The 22,695-nt window shown below is 41.4% G+C and overlaps 1 protein-coding gene across 4 annotated transcripts; it reads right to left on the reverse strand.

Moving 5' to 3' along the window:
• Positions 1–755: 755 nt before the first annotated feature.
• On the reverse strand, positions 756–22,129 carry hsd17b7 (hydroxysteroid (17-beta) dehydrogenase 7). 4 transcript variants are annotated; one of them, XR_010019876.1, is made up of 11 exons: positions 21,935–22,129; positions 19,568–19,771; positions 18,442–18,534; positions 15,404–15,518; positions 11,405–11,599; positions 7,186–7,290; positions 7,031–7,087; positions 6,853–6,925; positions 5,196–5,294; positions 2,944–4,830; positions 756–1,250 (listed from the first exon to the last, which is right to left on the reverse strand). XR_010019876.1 is itself a non-coding variant. In XM_063063826.1 (9 exons), exons 1-9 carry the CDS (start codon positions 22,000–22,002, stop codon positions 4,729–4,731), a joined length of 1,038 nt encoding a protein of 345 aa, XP_062919896.1. In that variant the 5' UTR covers positions 22,003–22,129; the 3' UTR covers positions 2,877–4,728. The 4 variants fall into 4 exon arrangements, 2 of the variants coding, with proteins under 2 accessions (XP_062919896.1, XP_062919897.1); XR_010019875.1 differs by lacking the exon at positions 6,853–6,925 and having other exon boundaries at positions 762–1,250; XM_063063826.1 differs by lacking the exons at positions 756–1,250; positions 6,853–6,925 and having other exon boundaries at positions 2,877–4,830.
• Between the last annotated feature and the right edge of the window lie 566 nt (positions 22,130–22,695).

Here is a 22,695-nt window from a genome sequence, read left to right on the forward strand (position 1 = left end):
CCTCCAGGTTGAGCTGGTGGTGAAGAAGGCAAATGCAATGTTGCCATTCATTTCTGGAGATATAGAATTTAAGAGCAGAGATGTGATGTTGAGGCTCTATAAGGCACTCGTGAGACCTCACTTGGAGAACTGTGTGAAGTTTTGGGCTCCTTATTTTAGAAAGGATTAGATTAGATTAGTTTATGAGGACACGCAGTCCTCTTTTATTGTCATTTAGTAATGCATGCATTAAGAAATGATACAATGTTCCTCCGGTGTGATATCACAAAATACAGGACAGACCAAGACTGAAGAACTGACAAAAATCACATAATTGTAACATATAGTTACAGCAGTGCAAGCAATACCGTAACTTGTTCGGCCATGGGCACAGTAAAAAAAGTTCAAAGTCTCTCAAAAGTCCCATGATCTCACGCAGATGGGAGAAGGAAGAAAAAAAACTCTCCCTGCCATGAGTTTCCAGCGCCGCAAACTTGCCAATGCAGCATCCTGGAAGCACCCAACCACAGTCCGACTCTGAGTTGTCCGAAAACTTCGAGCCTCCGACCAGCCCTCCGACACCGAGCACCATCTCTGCCGAGCGCTTCGACCCCAGCCCCGGCCGCCAGCAACAGGCAAAGCCGAGGATTTGGGGGCCTCCGGAGATTTTCGATCGCACAGTAGCAGCGGCAGCAAACCGGGCATTTCAGAAGTTTCTCCTGTCACCTACCCCGTGACAGGGATAAAGAAACCAGCAGAAATAAAAACCACTTTGGAGTCTAGTATTGCTATAAACTAATAATATTTATTAATAACTACACAATACAGTAAATATAAATGTGAATAAATCAAACAGGTTAGCAATGATTATATATAAAAGTAAGTGTGGAATATATATGTATGAAAACCAAGCTTCTTTAAGTCTGGGGGTAAAAAGATACAGTCTTACAATGCTGAGTAAAGTTCAGTTCGTGGTATTTAGTTGAGTAGTGATGGGGGGAGAGAGGGGGAGGAGAGGGGGGGGAGAGAGGGAAGAGTCGAGTCTTCAGGTGAGCTGATGCCGTCGATCTTCTTGTCGTCCTTCGAAATCCTTTACAAGTCACCGGTCACCGACTGTGACTTTAACCAGGGGGACCAGTTTTCCTGTGGTGGAGCCATCACCTCGGCAAGGGTAGACACATAGACAACTCCCCACCAGTCAACCCCTTCTTCACCGTTGGAATATCAATTTGGATCGATCCGCCTCATCGATCCTTCAAAACTCACTTTCTCTGCGGGCACAACAATGCTCATTCAGTGTCCAGATCATGTGTCTGAAGTCACCCTAAATTAATATTTATTAATAACTACACAATACAGTAAATATAAATGTAAATAAATCAAACAAGTTAGCAATGATTATATATAAAAGTAAGTGTGGAATATGTATGTATGAAAACCAAGCTTCTTTAAGTCTAGGGGTAAAAAGATACAGTCTTACAATGCTGAGTCAAGTTCAGTTCAGTTTGTGGTATTTAGTTGAGTAGCAATGGGGGGGGGGAGAGGGGAGGGGGAGGGGTCTTCAGGTGAGCTGATGCTGTCGATCTTCTCGTCGTCCTCCGAAATCCTTTACAAGTCACCGATTGTGACTTTAACCAGGGGGACCGGTTTTCCTGTGGTGGAGCTATCACCCCGGGCAAGGGTGGACACATAGACAACTCCCCACCAGTCAACCCCTTCACCACCGTTGAAATAGTAATTTGCATTGATCCTCCAAAACCCACTTTCTCTGCGAGCACAACAATGCTCATTCAGTGTCCAGATCATGTGTCTGAAGTCTGTACCAATGCACAAGCAGGCAACAAATCCTTGAAAGTAACTTCAACAACCTGCCTTCAGTCACCATAGCAACTTTCCAGCTGCTCGGGGCTGTCTCTAAACCCAACTCAGTAGAAATCCAAAGTTACTTCCAATGCCTTAAAGTGACAGTCCAACCGTTAATCTTCATCTCTCTCTCTTTTTTCAAAAGCAACATATCGGTGGTAAATAACTCTCTCTCTCTTCAAAAGCACAGTTAATAGGGGCAATCCTGGATTCCCTCACACTCCAGATGTTCCTCCGTGCTTCTCACGTCTGTCTCCAACAAAACAGAATTTTGCACAGCCCCCTATTTAACAAATACGATATTTCACCGGAGAGGCCACACGCGCTGCAGAGAAGACAGGAGGGGGAGGAATAGAGCCAAGAGCTGGACAGGTGATAGGCAAAAGGGATACGAGAGGATCATGGGACAGGAGGTCCGGGAAGAAAGACGGGGGGGGGCAGAGGATGGGTAAGGGGTATATTCAGAGGGACAGAGGGAGAAAAAGGAGTGTGAGAGAAAGAATGTGTGTATAAAAATAAGTAACAGATGGGGTACGAGGGGGAGGTGGGGCATTAGCAGATGTTTGAGAAGTCAATGTTCATGCCATCAGGTTGGAGGCTACCCAGACGGAATATAAGGTGTTGTTCCTCCAGCCTGAGTGTGGCTTCATCTTTACAGTAGAGGAGGCCGTGGATAGACATGTCAGAATGGGAATGGGACGTGGAATTAAAATGTGTGGCCACTGGGAGATCCTGCCTTCTCTGGCGGACAGAGCGTAGGTGTTCAGCAAAGCGGTCTCCCAGTCTGCGTCGGGTCTCGCCAATATATAAAAGGCCACATCGGGAGCACCGGACGCAGTACCGTACCCCACCTGTTACTCATTTTTATGCACACATTCTTTCTCTCAGTCTCCTTTTTCTCCCTCTGTCCCTCTGAATATACCTCTTGCCCATCCTCTGGGTTCCCCCCCCCACCGTCTTTCTTCCCGGACCTCCTGTCCCATGATCCTCTCGTATCCCCTTTTGCCTATCACCTGTCCAGCTCTTGGCTCCATCCCTCCCCCTCCTGTCTTCTCCTATCATTTTGGATCTCCCCCTCCAACTTTCAAATCCCTTACTCACTCTTCCTTCAGTTAGTCCTGACGAAGGGTCTCGGCCTGAAACATCGACTGCACCTCTTCCTACAGATACTGCCTGGCCTGCTGCGTTCACCAGCAACTTTGATGTGCGTTGCTTGAATTTCCAGCACCTGCAGAATTCCTGTTGTTTAAGATCGAAATCCTTGCTCAGGCACGGTTTAATTGTAGTAGTTACAAATGCTACTGGGTGCCAAGTCATTGAGGCAGATCAGCCTGCTGTTCTTGAGTACCAGTATGATTGGTGCCCTTTTGAAGTGGGGGGGCCTCCAATGCAGCAATGCCAGGTTGGACTTGAGCCAGTCGGTTGGCACAGGTTTTCAGCACCTTTCCAGATACACCATTGAGCCTGGTGCCTTGCCAGGTTTCACGCTCTTGAAGGATGTTCTGATGTTGGCCTCTGAGACAGAATGATATCTGACGTGATATTGCACTGATGTCTAAATGTAAAACAAAGCTGTGGCAAAAGAGTGTAAGTTTTCTCAGTGTCCTTGTACACATCATTCCTTGGGCAAGCATGATAAGGTAACTGACTTCTTACTATTATTGCTCCTCCAATGTTCTCTGCTAGACACACCAGTCATAACTACGATCATATGGACCATGACAAAAATAAATTCATCACTATTGTAAATTACCATACTTTAAGACTTTTGTTTACAGACAATAACCATAACTGATTAATGTTTCCTACTCTCAGAAAGTTCAGACACTAAAATCTATTAGGAAGGATTAGCTTAGAAATAATTCAGCATTTTCCTTCTCATTACCAACTATTCCGGGAATGCATCCCTTAGCAAATCTTATTAAAAATGTTAGTGTTTCTCCACATTAATTTTATACTCAATCTTAAATTAAAACACAAATTCCAATATTTCAGACCACTGTTGTCCATGGATTTCAGAACTGTGATCAAGCCAGTTCTGCCCCAGGAACAGCACATCCATTCATTTCACATGGACAAGTATAATCACTTGGATTCTGATTAAGTATTAGGGAATGTATAATTAGAGATGACTTCATGTCTTTCTTTTAATGTTTAAGTCTTTAATAGTTTTCACTATAAATGTTTTTGCATTGTGGTGTATCATTTAGATAGATATTAAGGGTATTTTTTTTTAGTGGTTTTACTTCCTGGTCATGCTGCTCCCTCCCAGTGCAATGACATTGCACCAAGAAAGTCCTGCTGCCTCACAGGACTTCAGTATTTGCCTTGGTCAATGGCCAAGATGTACAGGTATGGCTCACAACAGCAGGAAATTCTACTCCACTTAATCAGGAACGTGATTAATTATTCAACTGTGACTATTAGCATATAAACATTGTACCAACATACATGGAATTTTGTAGTAATAGATAATAAAACATAGAGTTACTCACATTTCTATTGAAATACTTAAACTGTTTTTAGTTGAACTAAACACAGGGTTTATCTCACAACAACATAGAAGGAAGCTACTCAGTCCATTTGGGTCCATGCCAACTCCCAAGTAAGCAATACCATCAGTCCTATTCCCTTTCTTACTTCCCTGTATCCCAAACCTACCTACCCGCCTATCTATATCACACACACACACACACACACACACACACACACACGCACACACACACACGCACACACACACGCACACGTATGTGGAGATATAAAGCTGACAGGGAATATAAAGTTGAGATTCCTAAAATATACTATTTTAAAATGGTACATGACATACAAATCCCATTTTTAAAAGAGTAGTTTCCAAATGCCCCCATTACAAATTGGTACAATATGCTAGCCATTGTCCCCAGTTTTCTGAATGTTTGCTTTCATCTTGCTTTCAAGCTTCAGCATTTCTTGATAAAATATTTCAGCTGTTTCAATGTCAATGTCCATCTAGAAAAAAAAACAAGTAGTACGATAACTCAAAGGAAACTTTACAGACAAACCAACCATACAAAAATAAAAATAAAAGCATTGCTAGCCATTGTGAATGAACAATAACAATGTTTTTAGTTGATGGGAACAATTTACCAGGTAGTAAAGTAGTTCTTCAACTATTTAGAATAACACAATGGCAAATCAGAAACTCCATCATGCATGAAAGAGTTAAGTTTTGTCATATCCAAATTTGCAGTCTTCACTTTACTTAAATCTGATCTTATAAACTTTAATGCCAAAATATTGTACTGCTCATGAAAGATCTAATTAAATGGTACAGCAACATCTGTTGTATTTTTGTTATTAGGCAGATACCTAACCTTGTATTGGGCAACATAATTACTTCCTAATCCAGATGTGCAGCTATGGTATTTCACCAGTGGATCCAATGACTCTGGCTTCTGTGTGAACAACCAAACCTAGAAAATTAAAAATGATCAGAAATGGAATGAGAAACTGAATGGGACTTGTTTTAATTACACAAACCAAATGGAAATTTTGAAATAAAATGCAACAGTTTCTCCTGCAGTGACATAGTCGCTCCAACTAAAATAATCTACATTCTCCAGTTTCTGATTTCTTCCCAAAAAATCCTCATAAACTGAGTACTATTAGTTTACATACATATTCTAATTCATTTTACTGATTTATTGAGAGATTGTAAAAGGATAGAGGGCAAATAATCTTATGTAAATTTAGTGTGTGGAACAGAGATCACAGAGCTGGAGGAAGATTTCCTCTCTAAATGCATTAACGGCAGCAGACCACTCTCATGTCTTTGAGCAATATACTGTGTAATGATTTTATCCGTATGCAAGATATACCTGACAAGCTTTTCACTGTATCTCTGTAAATGAATATTAAAGCAATACCAACAGTGGAAACTGAGGAGCAGAACAAATATACATAGCTGGAATTCTGGCCCAGGAAGTTTAAAAGATAAAATAAAATCAATGTACCCTGGAATAAAATTACTTTTTCATTTCAAAGTAATAAACTGTTTCAAATGGGAGCACAGTGTGCAGCTGATGGAGCTGCTGCTTTGCAGCCCAAGTGACTCAGGTTCAGTCTTGATTTCCAGTGCTTTCTATATGGTGTTGGCACATTTTCTTGTTACCATATGTGCATCAGTTTCCTCACACATCTCAAAGAACTGTGGCTTGCTAGGTTAATTGCTCTGTATGTAACCGGCCATATAATCTTAGAAAGTTGAGGGCAATATCGATAAAATAAAATGTAATTAGTGTAAGTAGGTGCTTGATGGTTGGCATGGAGTCAAAAGGCCAAAGAACAAATTTCCATGTTTTATGATTATGAATTATTTCAGGTTACAAGTCATTTTTTAATTGTTCATTCATGGAATGTAGCTGTCACTGGTGATAATCAGCATTCATTGTCCATCTTTAGCTCCCCAAATTGAGTGATTCATAAGGTCATTTTAGAGGGTAGTTAAGGCCAACTTGGGCCCAAGTTAATTATAGACTAAATCTGGTAAGATCAGGTTTTTACAATAATTAGGTAGTTTCATGTTCATCATTACTTAGAGATTTTAGTTAAATACTTGAATTTAAATTCACCAGCATTCATATTACCAGTACGACAATCCAATCTAGTAATCACTATACTAATTCAGAGAAGTATTGCACTGTGTAGGGAGAAGGTGTACCATTGCAACAGAATTTATACCATCTTATACTGACATGTCTAGAATTTCCTGTGAAAAGTTACACAATTAAGCATAAACCATCAAGAGTAACATCACTGCATAATTGTACCTACATTAGTTTTTAATGACGGTCCATGAAAAAAATGAAACATTTGTAAACAAAATAATTATTTTTGTTCCATATAACAAATATATTATGTTGCACAGAAACAAAAGGATTTACCAAATGAAATTGGTATTTCATTTGCACACTACAGGTATGGTGTTGAATATTTGTGAATCGGTTAATGAAGGTATCCCTGAGGAATTACCTGACACAGCTCCATTGGGCAATTTGATTTGCATTGTATACAAAAGAAATGACTTTTGGAAATAAATTGTAACCTGTAACAACATTAAAACCTTATTGGATTTTAAATGTTATGACATCCACATTAATAAACAATATTTTTAAGTAATTGTAATTTATTTTCCCTACCAACTACATACCATTGCTTCTGTTCCATTATATGGGTTCAAAGTAAATGAATTTGTAAATATACGGATCTGGAGAAAAGAACAAGTTGAAGAAATATTAGTAAAACTGTGAACAGTACAAGCAGCCAATCTGAATGGACTGAAAATGCACAAGACATTCCACTCACCAGCCACATAAAGGGTGTTAAAATTGTCCATAAGATGGGGGGAAAAATGCCATAGGTCAAATTTGTCATCACAAGTCCTGGGCATACCACACTGGAAAACAGACCCTGCAAACAAGAGAACAATTTTGGAGAGAGAGAGAGTGAGAGGGAGACAGCATAGGAGGGGGATGCGAGGGGGCGAGGTTCACAACTCTGGTATCATTTTCACTTTTGGATGTTTCTGGCATTTCCAAGCCTGAATGCTTCAAACAGCAGTGAACAAAACAGTTCCGAATTGTCTTACTGTTTACTTCTCGTCAACTATCAGTGACAAAAATCACTGCTTTTTGGATAACAACTGACACTATTTAAAAACTGTTCACTCTAAGCACAGTGTAGTGTCCAACAGCTGTGCAAGTGTATGCGATCTATGCCAGTTAGAAACTGTTCGGCAACAGTCTCCTGCCTGAATTAAGCTGGTAGTATCCCAAATAAATGAATGCAATCTTGGTTATTTTCCCAATTTAGTTCATTTTCTTTAAAAGTTGTCCCAAATAAATAGCTGCCCCAATTAACCAGAATCCACTGTATATATAATGTATTTTTGTCTAAGTGTGTGCACGAGAACTGAATATAAAAAACGGCACATTTCCAATAGGAAATTTGAGAAACAACACAATGCAAACTAGTTACATTGCTACAATTTAAAAAAAAAATAAACATAGGAATTTCTGGGAAAAAGATTCAATTCCACAGAGCTCAGTATTTATTTGTGGTGCATAATAGTCAGTTTCATATCCATCGTCATGTTGGTGAAGGAAATATGCAGAGTAAACAAATTATTGTATGAATCAACATACAAGTTATTTTGCTTCTCACTCCAATTGGCATAAGGCATCTGCCTATCCATTATTTCATAGTTTACTTGCTTATCTGTGATGCACAGTGCCAAAGCTTGTATCACATTAGATACACTACAACTCAGTACAATGCTGTTCAGCATTCAACATCATAATTCCCTCCAGGCTTGACAAGAAGCTCAGAGACCTCGGCCTCCACCCTGCCTTATGTAGCTGGATCCTGGACTTCCTGTCAGATCGCCGGCAGGTGGTAAGAGTGGGCTCCCTCAACTCTGTCTCTCTGACCCTCAACACAGTTGCCCCTCAGGGCTGTGTACAAAGCCCTCTCCTTTACTTACTGTATACCCATGACTGTGTCGCCACCCACAGCTCCAATCTGCTAATAAAATTTGCTGAAGACACTGCACTGTTTGGCCCAATCTCAAATAATAATGAGGCAGCCTAGAGAAGAAGTCACCACCCAGACACAGTGGTGTCAAGAAAACAACCTCTCCCTCAATGTTGCAGAAACAAAGGAGCTGGTTGTGGACTACAGGAGGAATGGAGACAGGTTAACCCCCATTGACATCAATGGATCTGGGGTTTAGAGGGTGAACAGCCTTATGTTCCTCAGCATAAACATCACCGAGGATCTCACGTGGTCTGTACATACTAGCTGTGTGGTGAAGAAGTTTGGTGTGGGCCCCCAAATCCTTTCTATAGTGGCACAACTGAGAGCATCCTGACTGGCTGCATCACTGCCTGGTATGGGAACTGTACTTCCCTCAATCGCAGGACTCTGCAGAGAGTGGTGCTGACAGCCAAGCGGATCTGTAGATGTGAACTTCCCACTATTCAGGACACTTACAAAGACAGGTGTGTAAAAAGGAACATTGGGGATCTGAGTCACCCCAACCACAAACTGTTCCAGCTGCTACCATCCAGGAAACGGTACTGCAGCATAAACGCCAGGACCCACAGGCTCCGGGACAGCTTCTTCTACCAGATCATCAGACTGCTTAACTCATGCTGACACAACTGTATTTCTATGTTATACTGACTAGCCTGTTGTACATATTATTTATTATAAATTATGATAAATTGCACATTGCACATTTAGACAGAGATGTAACGTAAAGATTTTTACTCCTCATGTATATGAAGGATGCAAGTATAAAGTCAATTCATTCAATTCAATGTCTATCTGGTACAAGTGTTCCCAACCTGGGGTCCACAAATCCCTTGGTTAAGGTTAAGGCTCCATGGTATAAAAAAGGTTGGGAATCCCTGATGTAGTGCATAATTATAGGTAGCATATCATGCCTGACAATGTTTGACATGCTGGCAGGGGTCAGAAGGCCTTTGATCTGTGGCAGTTCAACACACTTTTTAACCAAAGGGCAGCAGGAATTATCTGTTAATAGCATTGTTCATGACATGTACGGATAAGCAACCTGCAAACAACAAAAATCAGTGCCACAGAAAACACTTTTGAAGCAAATCAGTGGCATGCTGACAACTTGTTTCCATTACCTGGGCCTCATGGAAGGAGCTGAATACTAAATAATGCAACCCTGGGAGAAGTCCGCAAATTTGTGCTCCATTGAACTGCTGCTGCTCCTCTGGGCCAGCTTTTTGCCAATATTAATACCCGAAGGATGGATTACTGTGGCTCTCTGAAAGTCTCTTTGAACACAGGAGTACCTGCAGCCTTGATAGTAGCTGTTTAAACTTGTCTGGCAGCAGGCTGAGTTTGCACTAGCCTCAGCTTCCAATGCTGCACCAATAGTTTCTGCTTGTTCTGTAGTAGAAATTATTGTGGGTGTACCACGTGTTCTTCTGGAAGGAAATCAGAAAATGCTGGAAATCTTCATTGGGTCAAGTGGTATCTGGGTAGGTGAATAATGGGGTTGTGTATTAAGCATTGCCCGAGGACAGTGCTATAGTTGGCAAGGTATTACATTTGAAGACTGCAATCACTATTCTTTGGTCACTTAACCTCTTTCATTCTGTTCCATGCTGCATGACCCATAGATATTTGTCCTCATTACCCTAGCAGAACTTATCTAGACAGTGTGTGTGGATAGAAAACACAATCTCTCCTTGGTTGAAATAGTTTTCAACATCTCTCTTGTTGAAAATGAGTTTCAAAATGGCTGCTGTCACAACTCTCCTTCCCTTACAAAGGTACAGACTGGCTTTAACTTGCTAACTGCTGACACAACTAGCTTCCAACAGAAGCATGCAGCCACTTAGCAGCAGACAACAATAGGTGCATTTAAGTAGCAGGCAACATAAAAGCAAGTTTTGGAAGCAACAGTCAACATTACTGTGATACTCGATATGGTTCCTTTTATAATCCAATTGGATAGTAGGTGCTTTAAGGCTTAAAGAATGAATAATATGTTTCTAATTCATTTAAAATTCAAACATTTCACAAACTAATTATTACATTTGTTATCACATATCCCATCAGTCATTATAATCTCTTCCAATGTGCAACAACAAATCAGACAATAGGAATTCTGCAGATGCTGGAAATTCAAGCAACACACATCAAAGTTGCTGGTGAATGCAGCAGGCCAGGCAGCATCTCTAGGAAGAGGTACAGTTGATGTTTCAGGCCGAGACCCTTCATCAGGACTAACTGAAGGAAGAGTTAGTAAGAGATTTGAAAGTGGGAGGGGGAGGGGGAGATCCAAAATGATAGGAGAAGACAGGAGGGGGAGGGATGGAGCCAAGAGCTGGACAGGTGATTGGCAAAGGGGATATGAGAGGATCATGGGACAGGAGATCCGGGGAGAAAGACAGGGGGGGGGGTACCCAGAGGATGGGCAAGGGGTATAGTCAGAGGGACAGAGGGAGAAAAAGGAGAGTGAGAGAAAGAATGTGTGTATAAAAATAAGTAACAGATGGGGTACAAGGGGGAGGTGGGGCATATAAAAATAAATAACGGATGGGGTACGAGGGGGAGGTGGGGCATATAAAAATAAATAACGGATGGGGTACCAGGGGGAGGTGGGGCAATGCGCCACCTCCCCCTCGTACCCCATCCGTTATTTATTTTTATACACACGTTCTTTCTCTCACTCTCCTTTTTCTCCCTCTGTCCCTCTGACTATACCCCTTGCCCATCCTCTGGGTACCCCCCCCCCCGTCTTTCTCCCCGGACCTCCTGTCCCATGATCCTCTCATATCCCCTTTGCCAATCACCTGTCCAGCTCTTGGCTCCATCCCTCCCCCTCCTGTCTTCTCCTATCATTTTGGATCTCCCCCTCCCCCTCCCACTTTCAAATCTCTTACTAACTCTTCCTTCAGTTAGTCCTGACGAAGGGTCTCGGCCCGAAACGTCGACTGTACCTCTTCCTAGAGATGGTGCTTGAACAACAAATCAGATTTACCTTGCTATTATAGTGTTTGTTCAAGGATACACTCAGAAGATCAGATGCATATTTAGATGAACTGTAAGATTCCTGGCCTTGGCTATGTTGGTAGTCAGTTAAACTGAAGGCAGATTTTCTTGCATTACTAGAAGACGTCCAAATAACCTGTGACGTACAGCCAGCTTGATCAAACAAAGGTTCCAAGTTTCGTATCTAGGCAAAGAAAATTGCACCAAATAATTTTCTTCATTATATATTATGCTAAATTTACTTTCTTTGGATGGGCAGAAATTGAAGAAAAGGTTTTATATAAATCAGCTTTGAAGTTTAGCAGAGTGGATAAATGAAATGAAGTAGATGTTAATTTACATGCATTTCAAACAGCTTTTGAGAAGGAAGAATGAATAGGAGTTGCATTAAAAATAATAGTTTATGGAATTCAAATTCAAGTTTAATTGTCATTCAACCATATATGAAAACCCTTGAATACAGCCAAATGAAACATTGCTACTCTGGGGCCAAGGTGCAAAACACAGTAATTGAATTGAACACAGTAACACAATTAAAGCAGAATGTAGCCACGTGAATCTGAAAATAGTTGAAAGGCAGCAAGCCAAGTTAAAAGCAGTCCCTGTTACCAAGGCTTTCATTTCTGAGAGCTGCCTGTGAAATGGTTTTGCATTGTCACAAACACCAATTTTCTGTAATAACTTGCTATAATTCTTTCATTCCATAACATTCATCATAATTAAACTAATGGAATATGTATATTGTATCCAATCATTAATGAATACTATGAAACATTTTATTATTATTAAAGGCTTGAAAATGCTTTATAAAATAAATGGGAAAATTTGTGTAAAGTCAGATTTCCATACGTCATATTATTTGTAACCTGGGGATCCTCTATACTAGTAAATATATATTGCTCTCAGAATGAAAACTTCATTTCTATGATGACTGGTCATTAAGGTTAGCTAGCCAAGCATGCAGCAAGATGAATAAAGTCACAGATGGCGTGACAAATGATTTGAGAACAGCAAATGTAGTACATTTCTTCAATCCACATGACTACAGGTCAGTAATAGGGAAGGTTTTGGAGAACCTCTATGGCACAGGATTAATTTACACTTGGAAAGGCTGGGATTAATATTGACAGTCATCATGACTTTGTTAGAAAAAGATCCTATCTAATGAATGTGACTCAACTTTTTCCATGAGGTTAACAAAGCATATTTGTAAAGGTAGGTGTAGTTGATGAATACATGGACTTCAGTATGCATGGCCTTAAGATCCCATATGGGAGGTTGGCCCAAAATGTTAGTGCCAGTGGGCATCAGTGCAAGTTGTCAAATTCAGTCAATATTGGTGCGATAAAAGAAAGCGCAGAATTGTGGAGTGCTGTTTTTGTGAGTGGAAGCCTGGCACTAGTGGTGGATCATGGGTATTTGTGATGGAAATTATATTTCTTTTTATATACAAAAGTAATTGAACGTGAATGTAGAGGGTATGATTACTAGGTTTACAGATGGCATCAAAATTGTTCTGATTGATCATGAAGAGGATAGTCTAAAGCAGCGGTCCCCAACCACCGGGCTGCGGACCGGTACCAGGCTGCAAAGCATGTGCTACCGGGCTGCGAGGAAACAATATGATTTGGCGATATAAGTCAGCTGCACCTTTCCTCATTCCCTGCCACGCCCACAGTTGACCTTGAACGCACGTGAGGTCATTACCTGTGCGTCATCCATGTCAGCGCAGGAAGGAGATCAACTCCTCGAGCTTGCAAATGACAGCAGGCTGAAAAGCATGTTTGACATAACATCTCTGCCGGCATTCTGGATCAAAGTCAAGGCTAAATATCTTGAGATAGCCACGAAAGCACTGAAAACATTGCTTCCATTTCCAACACATCTCTGCAATGAATGTAACAAAAACTAAATTGTGGAATAGACTGGACATAAGGAACCTCCTTCGAGTATCGCTGTCTCCCGTCACCCCTCAATAGGACCGTCTTGTTGCAGGGAAACAAGCCCAGGGCTCCCACTGATTCAGCGATATTGGTGTGTTGCAATGATTTTATATGTTCATACGAGGAAAATATGTGCTGTATGTTTAATATCCAAACGTTACTTAAAATGTTATGATGCTATTGACTTATAAGTGACTTATATAACCATATAACAATTACAGCATGGAAACAGGCCATCTCTGCCCTTCTAGTCCGTGCCGAACGCTACTCTCACCTAGTCCCACCGACCTGCACTCAGCCCATAACCCTCCATTCCTCTCCTGTTCATATAGCTATTCAATTTTTCTTTAAATGATAATATCGAACCTGCCTCTACCACTTCTACAGGAAGTTTGTCAACCCTGACTTCAAGCTCCCCTGTCCTCCCCTGATAATTGACTTATCACTATACTCATGTGAGGAAAATATGCGCTGTGTTTAGTATTCAATTCGTTAGATAAACCCTTTCAGAAACGAAATTGAGTGTATTAGCCACTTATCACATATAGCGGTCGTGATTAACACCACCCCCCCCCACCAGAATCGCCAAAAAGGATTTGTAGAAAAAAATCGGCACGTACATGCATGCGCACTGGTGCCCGCGCAAGGCTTCATGGTCATTGTAGTCTTTCTCAGGGTAAACCCAACGTATTTGACTGCTACCCTTATCCATTGGCAACCCTACATTCCCCCCCCCACCTCACCCCACCCCACCCCGGGTCGGCCGGTCTGCAAGTCTATTGTCAATATTAAACCGGTCCGCATTGCAAAAAAAATTGGGGACCCCTGGTCTAAAGCTACAGGATATTATTCACGACTCAGTAAAATGAGCAGAGCAATAGCAGGTGGAAATTAATTCTGCTAGGGAGAGGTGATGCATTTTGGAGGGACTGATAAGGCTAGGACATAATCAATGAATGCAAGGACCCTAGGGAATACTGACTAAGAGGAGGATCTCAGATATCTGAAGGGGTGCAGAACAAGTATACAAAGAATGAAGGAGAACCAGACGCCATCTGTGGAACCCGAAGGATGGTTGATATTTTGGGTCAAGACCTTGATTGAGAATGTATATAGGATTCTTGTTTTAATTAGGAAAGCTACAGAATATTATAACAGGAAAACTATAACACAAGCATATAAAACATTGATTAGGCCATGTTGGAGTACTGGACTACACAGCACATGAAGAATGCCATGCACTGGAGATTTCCAACATGTTGCCCAAGATGGAGGATTACAGCTATGATGACTGGATAGTCTGGGTTTATTGTCCTTGAATAGAAGAAAAAGAAGACATCCTGACTGAGGCATACAAAATTATGAGAAGCATGGATAAAATATATAGTAAAAATTTTTCTCCACATCAAAGATTATCTAAAACCAGAGGCCAGAGGTTTAAAAAATGGGTTAGGAGGTGAGAAGGGACACATTAATAGGTGGTGGAGGCAGGTATTCTCACAACGTTTTAAAGATAATTTATTTGCCAAGGCTGAATGTTGAGCGCTGGAGAATGTTGCACCCTTTACTCCTCCCAAAATGCATCACCTTGCAGTGATCAGAATTGAATTCCATCTGGTATTATTTTGCTCGCCATACCAACTCATCAATATACCATCCCACAACCAAAGATTACCCTCTACATTTTCAACAATACCATAATTCTTAGCTTTATTCTGTAAGCATATTAATCACACTGCCTCTATCTGCATCCTAATCTTTAATGTGTGTACAAAGGCAAGAGTCTAAGTGCCTTTGATAAGTACAAAGGCACTTATCAGAATGGTATAGCATTGGTCACATGGTAAAGTGCTGTGTTTAGTGTTGAATTATATCCAGTGGAGCTACTTGTTGATGCCCCAGTCCTTTTACAGCTCTTAAGCACAGTCACCCTGAAATACAGCGAGAAGCTACCTTAGCTATTCCTCATTAGTAAATATTTCAAGATCAGAACTGACTGTATCTAAAATCAGATTCAGGTGGAAAGAATACAAATTTATTCTTACTAGTAAAAAATGTCCAAAGACATTTGTCATAAAGACCTGCTGTAGTCCATCATCGGTAAGCCAATCTTCCTGTGTTAGCAATCCATACCCAGTTGCAAACATATGAAATACTTTCCTGTTAATATGAAAAAAAAGCATCACCTAGCTTCCTGTTAATATGAGAAAAGCATCATCCAGCATGCTGTTCATAAATGCATATAGGGGAAAGGGAGAAGTGGAGATGGCAGAATATGTAAGGGGAAGAGTTTGAGGTGGGTACTGAAGGGTGGGGTGGAGAGGTTGTGGAGTGAGGGTGAGGAAACAGTTCAAGAGAATTAAAAAGTGTAAACAATAAATATGAATAAAGGAATATTAAAAAATGTACAGTATTTTTTCCTTTAGTGATATTATAAAATTTAATTAAAATGTTAACACACAAAATAAAACAATACAGTATTTATCTAAAGCAACACACAAAATGCTGGAACAACTCAGCCGGTCAGGCAGCATCTATGGAAATGAATAGACAGACCCATCTACAGGGTTGTCCCCTCTTCTCTAATCAGACCAGCAACCACATTCCCTTGCAGCACATTTGAGGCACTGGATATCCAGTATAACTTATCATTCAACTCAGAAAGGCTGAAGAGTTTCATCTTCTAACCCTACACTAACTACAGAAACAGAACAAGAGGTTAGATGCTTTATCCTTGCCCTGCCACATTAATATTATGATGACTTGAGTAAAATGAATGTCTAACAGCAACATTTTTAATTGATACTGACATGCACTGTTTACAATAGTTTGGACAATACACCACTACATATCAAATGCAGATTCTGCAGATGCAGGAAATCCAAAGCAACACAAACAAAGTGCTGGAGGAACTCACCAAGTCAGGCAGCGTCTATGGAAATTAATAAATAGTCAATGTTTCAGGTCAAGACCCTTCTACAGGACTGGAAAGGAAAAGGGAAGATGCAGGAATAAAAAGGTGGGGTGAGGGGAAGGAGGATGGCTAGAAGGTGATAGGTGTAGCCAGGTCAGTAGGAAAGGTAAAGGGCTGGAGAGGAGGGAATCAGATCAGAGAAGAGAGAGAACCACAGGAGAAAGGGAAGGAGAAGGGGATCCAGGAGGAGATGATAGGCAGGTAAGAAAAGGTAAGATGCCAGAGTGGGGAATAGAAAGGGGGTGGGGGAGATGGGAATTTTCTTTTACCAGAAAGAGCAATTGAAATTCATGCCATCAGGTTGGAAGTTATCCAGATGGAATAAAATGTGTTGCTCCTCCACCCTGAGGATGACTTCATCTTGGCATTAGAGGAGGCCATGAATTGACACGTCGGAACAGGAATGGGAATTAAAATGTTTGGTCACTGAGAATTTCCACTTTTGCGGATGGAGCAAAGGTGCTCAACAGTGTGGTCTCCAAATCTACGATAGGTCTTATCCGTGTAGAGGAGGTCCCTTCAGGAGCACTGGGCACAATTGACGACCCCAGCAGATCTGCAGGTGAAGTACTGCCACACCTGGAAGGGTTTGGGGCTCAGAATGGAGTTGAAGGATGAGGTGAATGTGCAGGTGTAGCACTTTGGCCGCTTGCAGAATTAAGTGTCCGGAGGCAGATTAGTGGGGAAGGTTTCCTGATCGGTCAGGGCATCAAAGGATATGGTGAGACGGCAGGTGTATGGGGGCTGAGTGGGATCCGGGATCAGCCACGATGGAATGGCGCAGCAGACTCAATGGGCTAGATGGCCTAATTCTGCTCCATGTCTTATGGTACTAACTAATCTCACTACTGCATATCCTGTGTACACCAGAAAAGTTTATATTTTCCTATTTATTCATTTTCCTTTGTCCTTCCTGAAATCGTTATGCAAAGTTCAGTTATCTCTGCACCATCAGCAAAGATTTTCATTCGGTAACTGTGCTGTAGGAAGGCAAGAATAATCATGTCACAAACTGAACCAGATTGCATAGTAGGGATCATCATAGATCTATTGAGGCAGAGACTCGGTGGAGATCCAGCAACAAAAAGGGAGCCCACCACTAACTAGTCATAAAATCTTAATGTTCTTACTCTGCCAGTAATTGGAATATTGAGTCAGTGAAAAGAGCAGAATCTGATCGAAGACTAATGAAGCACCCTTAGAAATCTTGACAGGAACCAAAGGCTACAAATCCATACTAGGAGAGATGGGTGGTGGGTGGAGACATATCTCTACCAAAGAAAGTGTAAGGCATTCTTTCCCATCACCCTTGGGCAAGTTGTACCACCTGCTTTAGCCCCCACCGATCAGGGTCACAAAAGGCCATGAGAGCAGGTAGTATGAGCAGCTGGTACATATCACAAGTCTTGGTTATATGACCACTGATGCCAGGCAGACAGACTCTGAAGAGTATTGATAAAGACTGGGATCACCCGTATGTAAAGATACTGCCCAGAAGGTGGTAATGGCAAAATCACTTCTGCAGAAAATTTACCAAGAACAATCACGGTCAACAGATGGAAGACCATGATCGTCCACTTCATACGACATTGCACATAATGATGTTGATGATGATGGTGACAACGACTCGGGAAGGGGAGGGGGAACATAATCATACAAATCCATTGGCCATGAGAACAAAAATTATAGGACGGGAGAGAATGTGGAGATGTTACCCACTCGGTCATTGCTCCACTCATCCACACGTGGGTTTGCAAAAGCAAGACCAGTCCAATATCTTTAATGCCCTTGATATTCTCTGAGGTGCTTAAAACTCCAGATCATCTAAAATACTAGCCAACCTCTATTTCTATCCACATCATTTCCAATCAAGCATCCTTTTTATATGAATGATCTCTTATATTCACAATCTCAGTTTTAGATACAAATGGGGAAAGTCTTTTAAGAAACTCCATTATTAAGATCTTAAGCTGTCCCTGAGATAATGGGGGTGAAGTTGTTTTAAGTGTGAAATACTGTGCAGTGGATTTAAGTAAAAGAACATCTGACTTTGTTTGTTGTGAATCAGAAAACTGAGTTAATTATTTCTAAGTACTCACGATACTATACCTGGAAAACAAACCATCCAGAAAGGCTTTCAAATTGAATTGAGGGTTTGGCATAATCCCAGCATTTAGATAGAGATAATCTAAACGTTGATACCTGCGTTAAAAAACAATAATTATTTAGTCAAAGTTGATGAATACAACATACAGTACCCATAATATGAAGAGTCTATTTCTTTGTTGTAATTAATACAGGGTATGCGATTACAGCTGGTTGATCAGGCCATTAGGTTATGAACAACAGCCAGTGATCGGTTACTTAGTACCCACAGAATTAAAAATTTTAACTTAATTTCACGTTACTTTTGCAGAATTCAATCAACAGCAATTTATCTTTCTGATATCTTCAATTATGAGAAATAAAGTGAACTATTCTTTGCACCAAACTGTTCCATCCTGTTAATTGAGAACTCTAATGGCAAATACAGGAAATACCAGGTCTGACAGGAACAACCCTGAGTCCAGAAACATTAAATGGAAGTAAAGTTTCACCCCAATAGTGTGGCTGAATGATGGCAATATTTATCATTTATAGATAATGCTTTGGTATATTTCAACATCAGCTAGTCCTGAAACTCAGACAATACGCTTTGAGGGTTAGACATTTACCAGATGTGAAATGTCAGAAGCTCATTCACATATCCTTCAATTTTACTTTTATTTAAGCCAATGGGAAGAATAATAACATAGGGTACAGACTTACCTTCAGCTAGGTACAAAGACTATACTCAAACTGATTATATACATAGTTGATAGCAAACTACGTGGGTGGGGCTGATGGTGCCAAAGGCGTCAATAAAGTTAGGTAGAAAATAAAAGGACATCAGAGGATGTCAAAACCAAACTCTTAATTCCCTAGTCAAGTTTTAATATGAACGATGTGCCCATTTCTGTAGACATTAAAGAAATGCAAATATGAGCCAGGAAGTCATTATTATACAGGTAAAATTAAATGAATGGTAATAATAATGACCATTTTAAAGTATTTATTTTATCAAGTTACAGCAAATGCAATTACCAAGTACATAATAGCTTTGCCTCATTTTTTCAGTGAAATACTTTAGAAAATTAGTTCAGCAAATATCACAAAATTCATGCTAAATTGAAAGAAGTTGGTAATATTGAACTACCTTTGTCTTATTTCTATTGCTCCTTTGATCACCGAGTTAACATCTCCTATGTCCATCTTCAGAAGGCTAATATCAGCCCCTGGATGTGACAGCAGAAGTTCAGACTTAGCAGCCTCCGCTTTCTGCATGTTTCGACATGCCATACACAGGTGTATCTGGTTATCCTGAGACAGAATGCGACCACAAACAGCCAGTCCAATGCCACTAGAAAAGAAACAGATCTGTCATTTTCTACCGAATAGGAAACACATAACTATTGGAGGTCAGCTGTACTACCATTTGGTGTGGGAAATGCAAGGCATCTCACTGCAAGACCCTGCAACGGGCTGTGAGGACAACAGGGTCTCTCCTCCTCCCCCCCGCCCAACACCTCCAATCCAGGACATATACCTGAAGCACTGCATTTGCAGAGCACTCACCATTGTCGAGGATCTCTCCCAACTGTTCTACAATCTCTTTGACCTCCTACTGTCAGGCAGAAGCTAACAAAGCATAAAAACAAGGACTGATAGAATAGGTAACAGCTTCTTCCCCCAGGCTGAGAGGCTTCTGAACACCTTTGCCACCCAGTACACATTACTTATGAGGTGCCAGTCGAATATTTAATTATATATTGTGTATGTAGTTTATGTGAACTTGTACATCTACAGATTTTTTTAAAAAATGGGTTGATATTATTGTGTTAATATTGCTTTATGTGATAAATGTATTGTGTTCTGCACCTCGGTCCCAGAGGAACATCATTTCAATTAGCTGTATACATTTGTATGGCTGAAAGACAATAAACCGCAACTAGTAAAACACTGTACTTAATAAAACACACAGAGCACAAAACAACAGATGGTAGCTAAAAAAATTAAATTATGTACGGAGGACAAGCGTACATAGTGAAAGAATGAGGAATTAAGAGATATTTAGAAATAAGAAACTACCAAAAAGATGCAAGCAAAAGGACATTTACTCTGCCAGGGAGATTTTATAATGATTAATTTTCACTGCAATGGAAAACCCAAACATTTTGTTGGCATATTTAGTGGGTATCTGATATTTAAGTAAATGGACTTTATTTCCTCTCCCATGCAGTTAATGATGTATCAATATGTTAGTGATAAAAACAGAAAAGGCAGGTCAAGTAGCAGCAAAGCAGGGTCCATTTCTGGCCCAGGCAAAACAGAGTTGAAATATGAATATATTTCTAAGTACATATAGTTCCATACCATAGCAGTGATAAATTTACATAGAATTCCTAGCTCAAGCCAGCTACAATCTTTCCTCCACCAAACCTCTGCAAGCCCAACCTCAAATGGATCTGCTTCCGCTTCCTCCAGGTTGGTCTGTGGTTGCATCGATGGAGTCAAGTCCAGAACATAGCCAGTTTCAGTCAACACTTGCAAAACTCCTCCAATTCATGACACAAAGAAGTGTCCCTGCAAACAACACTAGAATCAAGCTGCCTTACCAGCCACGGTGTCCCAATCTCCAGTTCACAGCTCTTACATACCTTTGCCGGTATTATCTCTCTACATGCCTTCACTGCACAGTCATGCAGTCCTGATCACTGATCTGAAATACTTAATCCTGTTTCACCTTCCACAGATGCTGTCTGACCTGTTGAGTCTCTGCAGCAGGTTGCTTTATCGTTCCAGATTCCAGCATCTGCATTCTCCTGTCTCCGTGTTAATCAAAGACAACTTTAATAAAATCAAGCAACACACATCAAAGTTACTGGTGAATGCAGCAGGTCAGGCAGCATCTCTAGGAAGAGGTACAGTCGACGTTTCGGGCCGAGACCCTGCGTCAGGACTAACTGAAGGAAGAGCTAGTAAGAGATTTGAAAGTGGGAGGGGGAGATCCAAAATGATAGGAGAAGACAGGAGGGAGAAGGATGGAGTCAAGAGCTGGACAGGTGATTGGCAAAGGGGATATGAGAGGATCATGGGACAGGAGGTCCGGGGAGAAGGAAAAGGGGAAGGGGGGGAAAAAGCCCAGATGATGGGCAAGGGATATGGTCAGAGGGACAGAGGGAGAAAAAGGAGAGAGAGAGAAAGAATGTGTGTATAAAAATGAGTAACAGATGGGGTACGAGGGGGAGGTGGGGCCTTAGCGGAAGTTAGAGAAGTCAATGTAAATGCCATCAGGTTGGAGGCTACCCAGACGGAATATAAGGTGTTGTTCCTCCAACCTGAGTGTAGCTTCATCTTTACAGTAGAGGAGGCCGTGGATAGACATGTCAGAATGGGAATGGGAGGGAGATCAGTGGGGAGGAATGGGGGGGGGGGACGAATGGACAAGGGAGTCGCGTTTACGTTTGATAAAACACCGCTTCACCCTCCGCTGGAAGTTCCCAGGACCAGTCTCCGGAGTTACCTGTTAGCTCCCGTTACCAGGACAACCTTGCGCACGCTCGATGCTAGGAAGGCAGCCGGCGAAGCCATCTTCGTGCGGGACCAGGCGGACAGTCAATACTTAGCCGGCGTCCTCGGCACCGCGGAGATATAATTTCCTTCCTCCACCCTTAAGGATATGGATCATCCCTCCAACTCCACCCCTCGGACCACCTCACGTCACGATCTCCACCTGATCACACTATTACGGCGTGCGTCGGCAGCCTGAAAGTGCGGACAACGCATTGCGCGGGATTTCGAAACAGCCGGCGTTCTCGCCGGATCGGGGGGAAGAGGACAAGCGCTTCCCTGGGATCCGTGTACCTGCGAGAATACATAGAGAAAAAAAGATATGTTTTTAAACCACCATTTAATCCACCCGCCCCTCCCCGTTGTCATTTGGAAGGTGGTAGTGAACTGCCTTGATGAAACCTGTCTGTCTGTCTGTATCTTGTTTTATGGCAGTTGGCATCCAGCTTAATGGTGCATTACCGCCACCCTCTGCTCCGGAATGTGTACTAGACATACATTCTAAATCCTTTCACCCAATCTCTCTCACTCACACACACACACAAACCTACACTTCACTCTCCCATCTTTGACCATCCTAGTATCCTATTCCTGTTTATTCGTCATATTCTATAAAAAAACCCCTGTACCCCTTAAAAACGCTAAAAATACCCGTTCTTGTGCTCTCTCACCCATGCCCAGCAACCCTTTTAATGTGAATTCCTGCATCCTCAA

This window comes from Mobula hypostoma, chromosome 12 (assembly GCF_963921235.1).
Source record: "Mobula hypostoma chromosome 12, sMobHyp1.1, whole genome shotgun sequence".
NCBI classification, from domain to species: Eukaryota; Metazoa; Chordata; class Chondrichthyes; order Myliobatiformes; family Myliobatidae; genus Mobula; species Mobula hypostoma.

Coding starts and splice junctions, on each gene's coding strand:
- hsd17b7 (XM_063063826.1), bottom strand. CDS start 22,002: ATGGCTTCGCCGGCTGCCTTCCTAGCATCGAGCGTGCGCAAGGTTGTC. Junction 5,295..7,030: donor ATAATGGAACAGAAGCAATG/GTATGTAGTTGG, acceptor TTAATTTTCTAG/GTTTGGTTGTTCACACAGAA. Junction 4,831..5,195: donor ATTATGTTGCCCAATACAAG/GTTAGGTATCTG, acceptor TTTTTTTTCTAG/ATGGACATTGACATTGAAAC.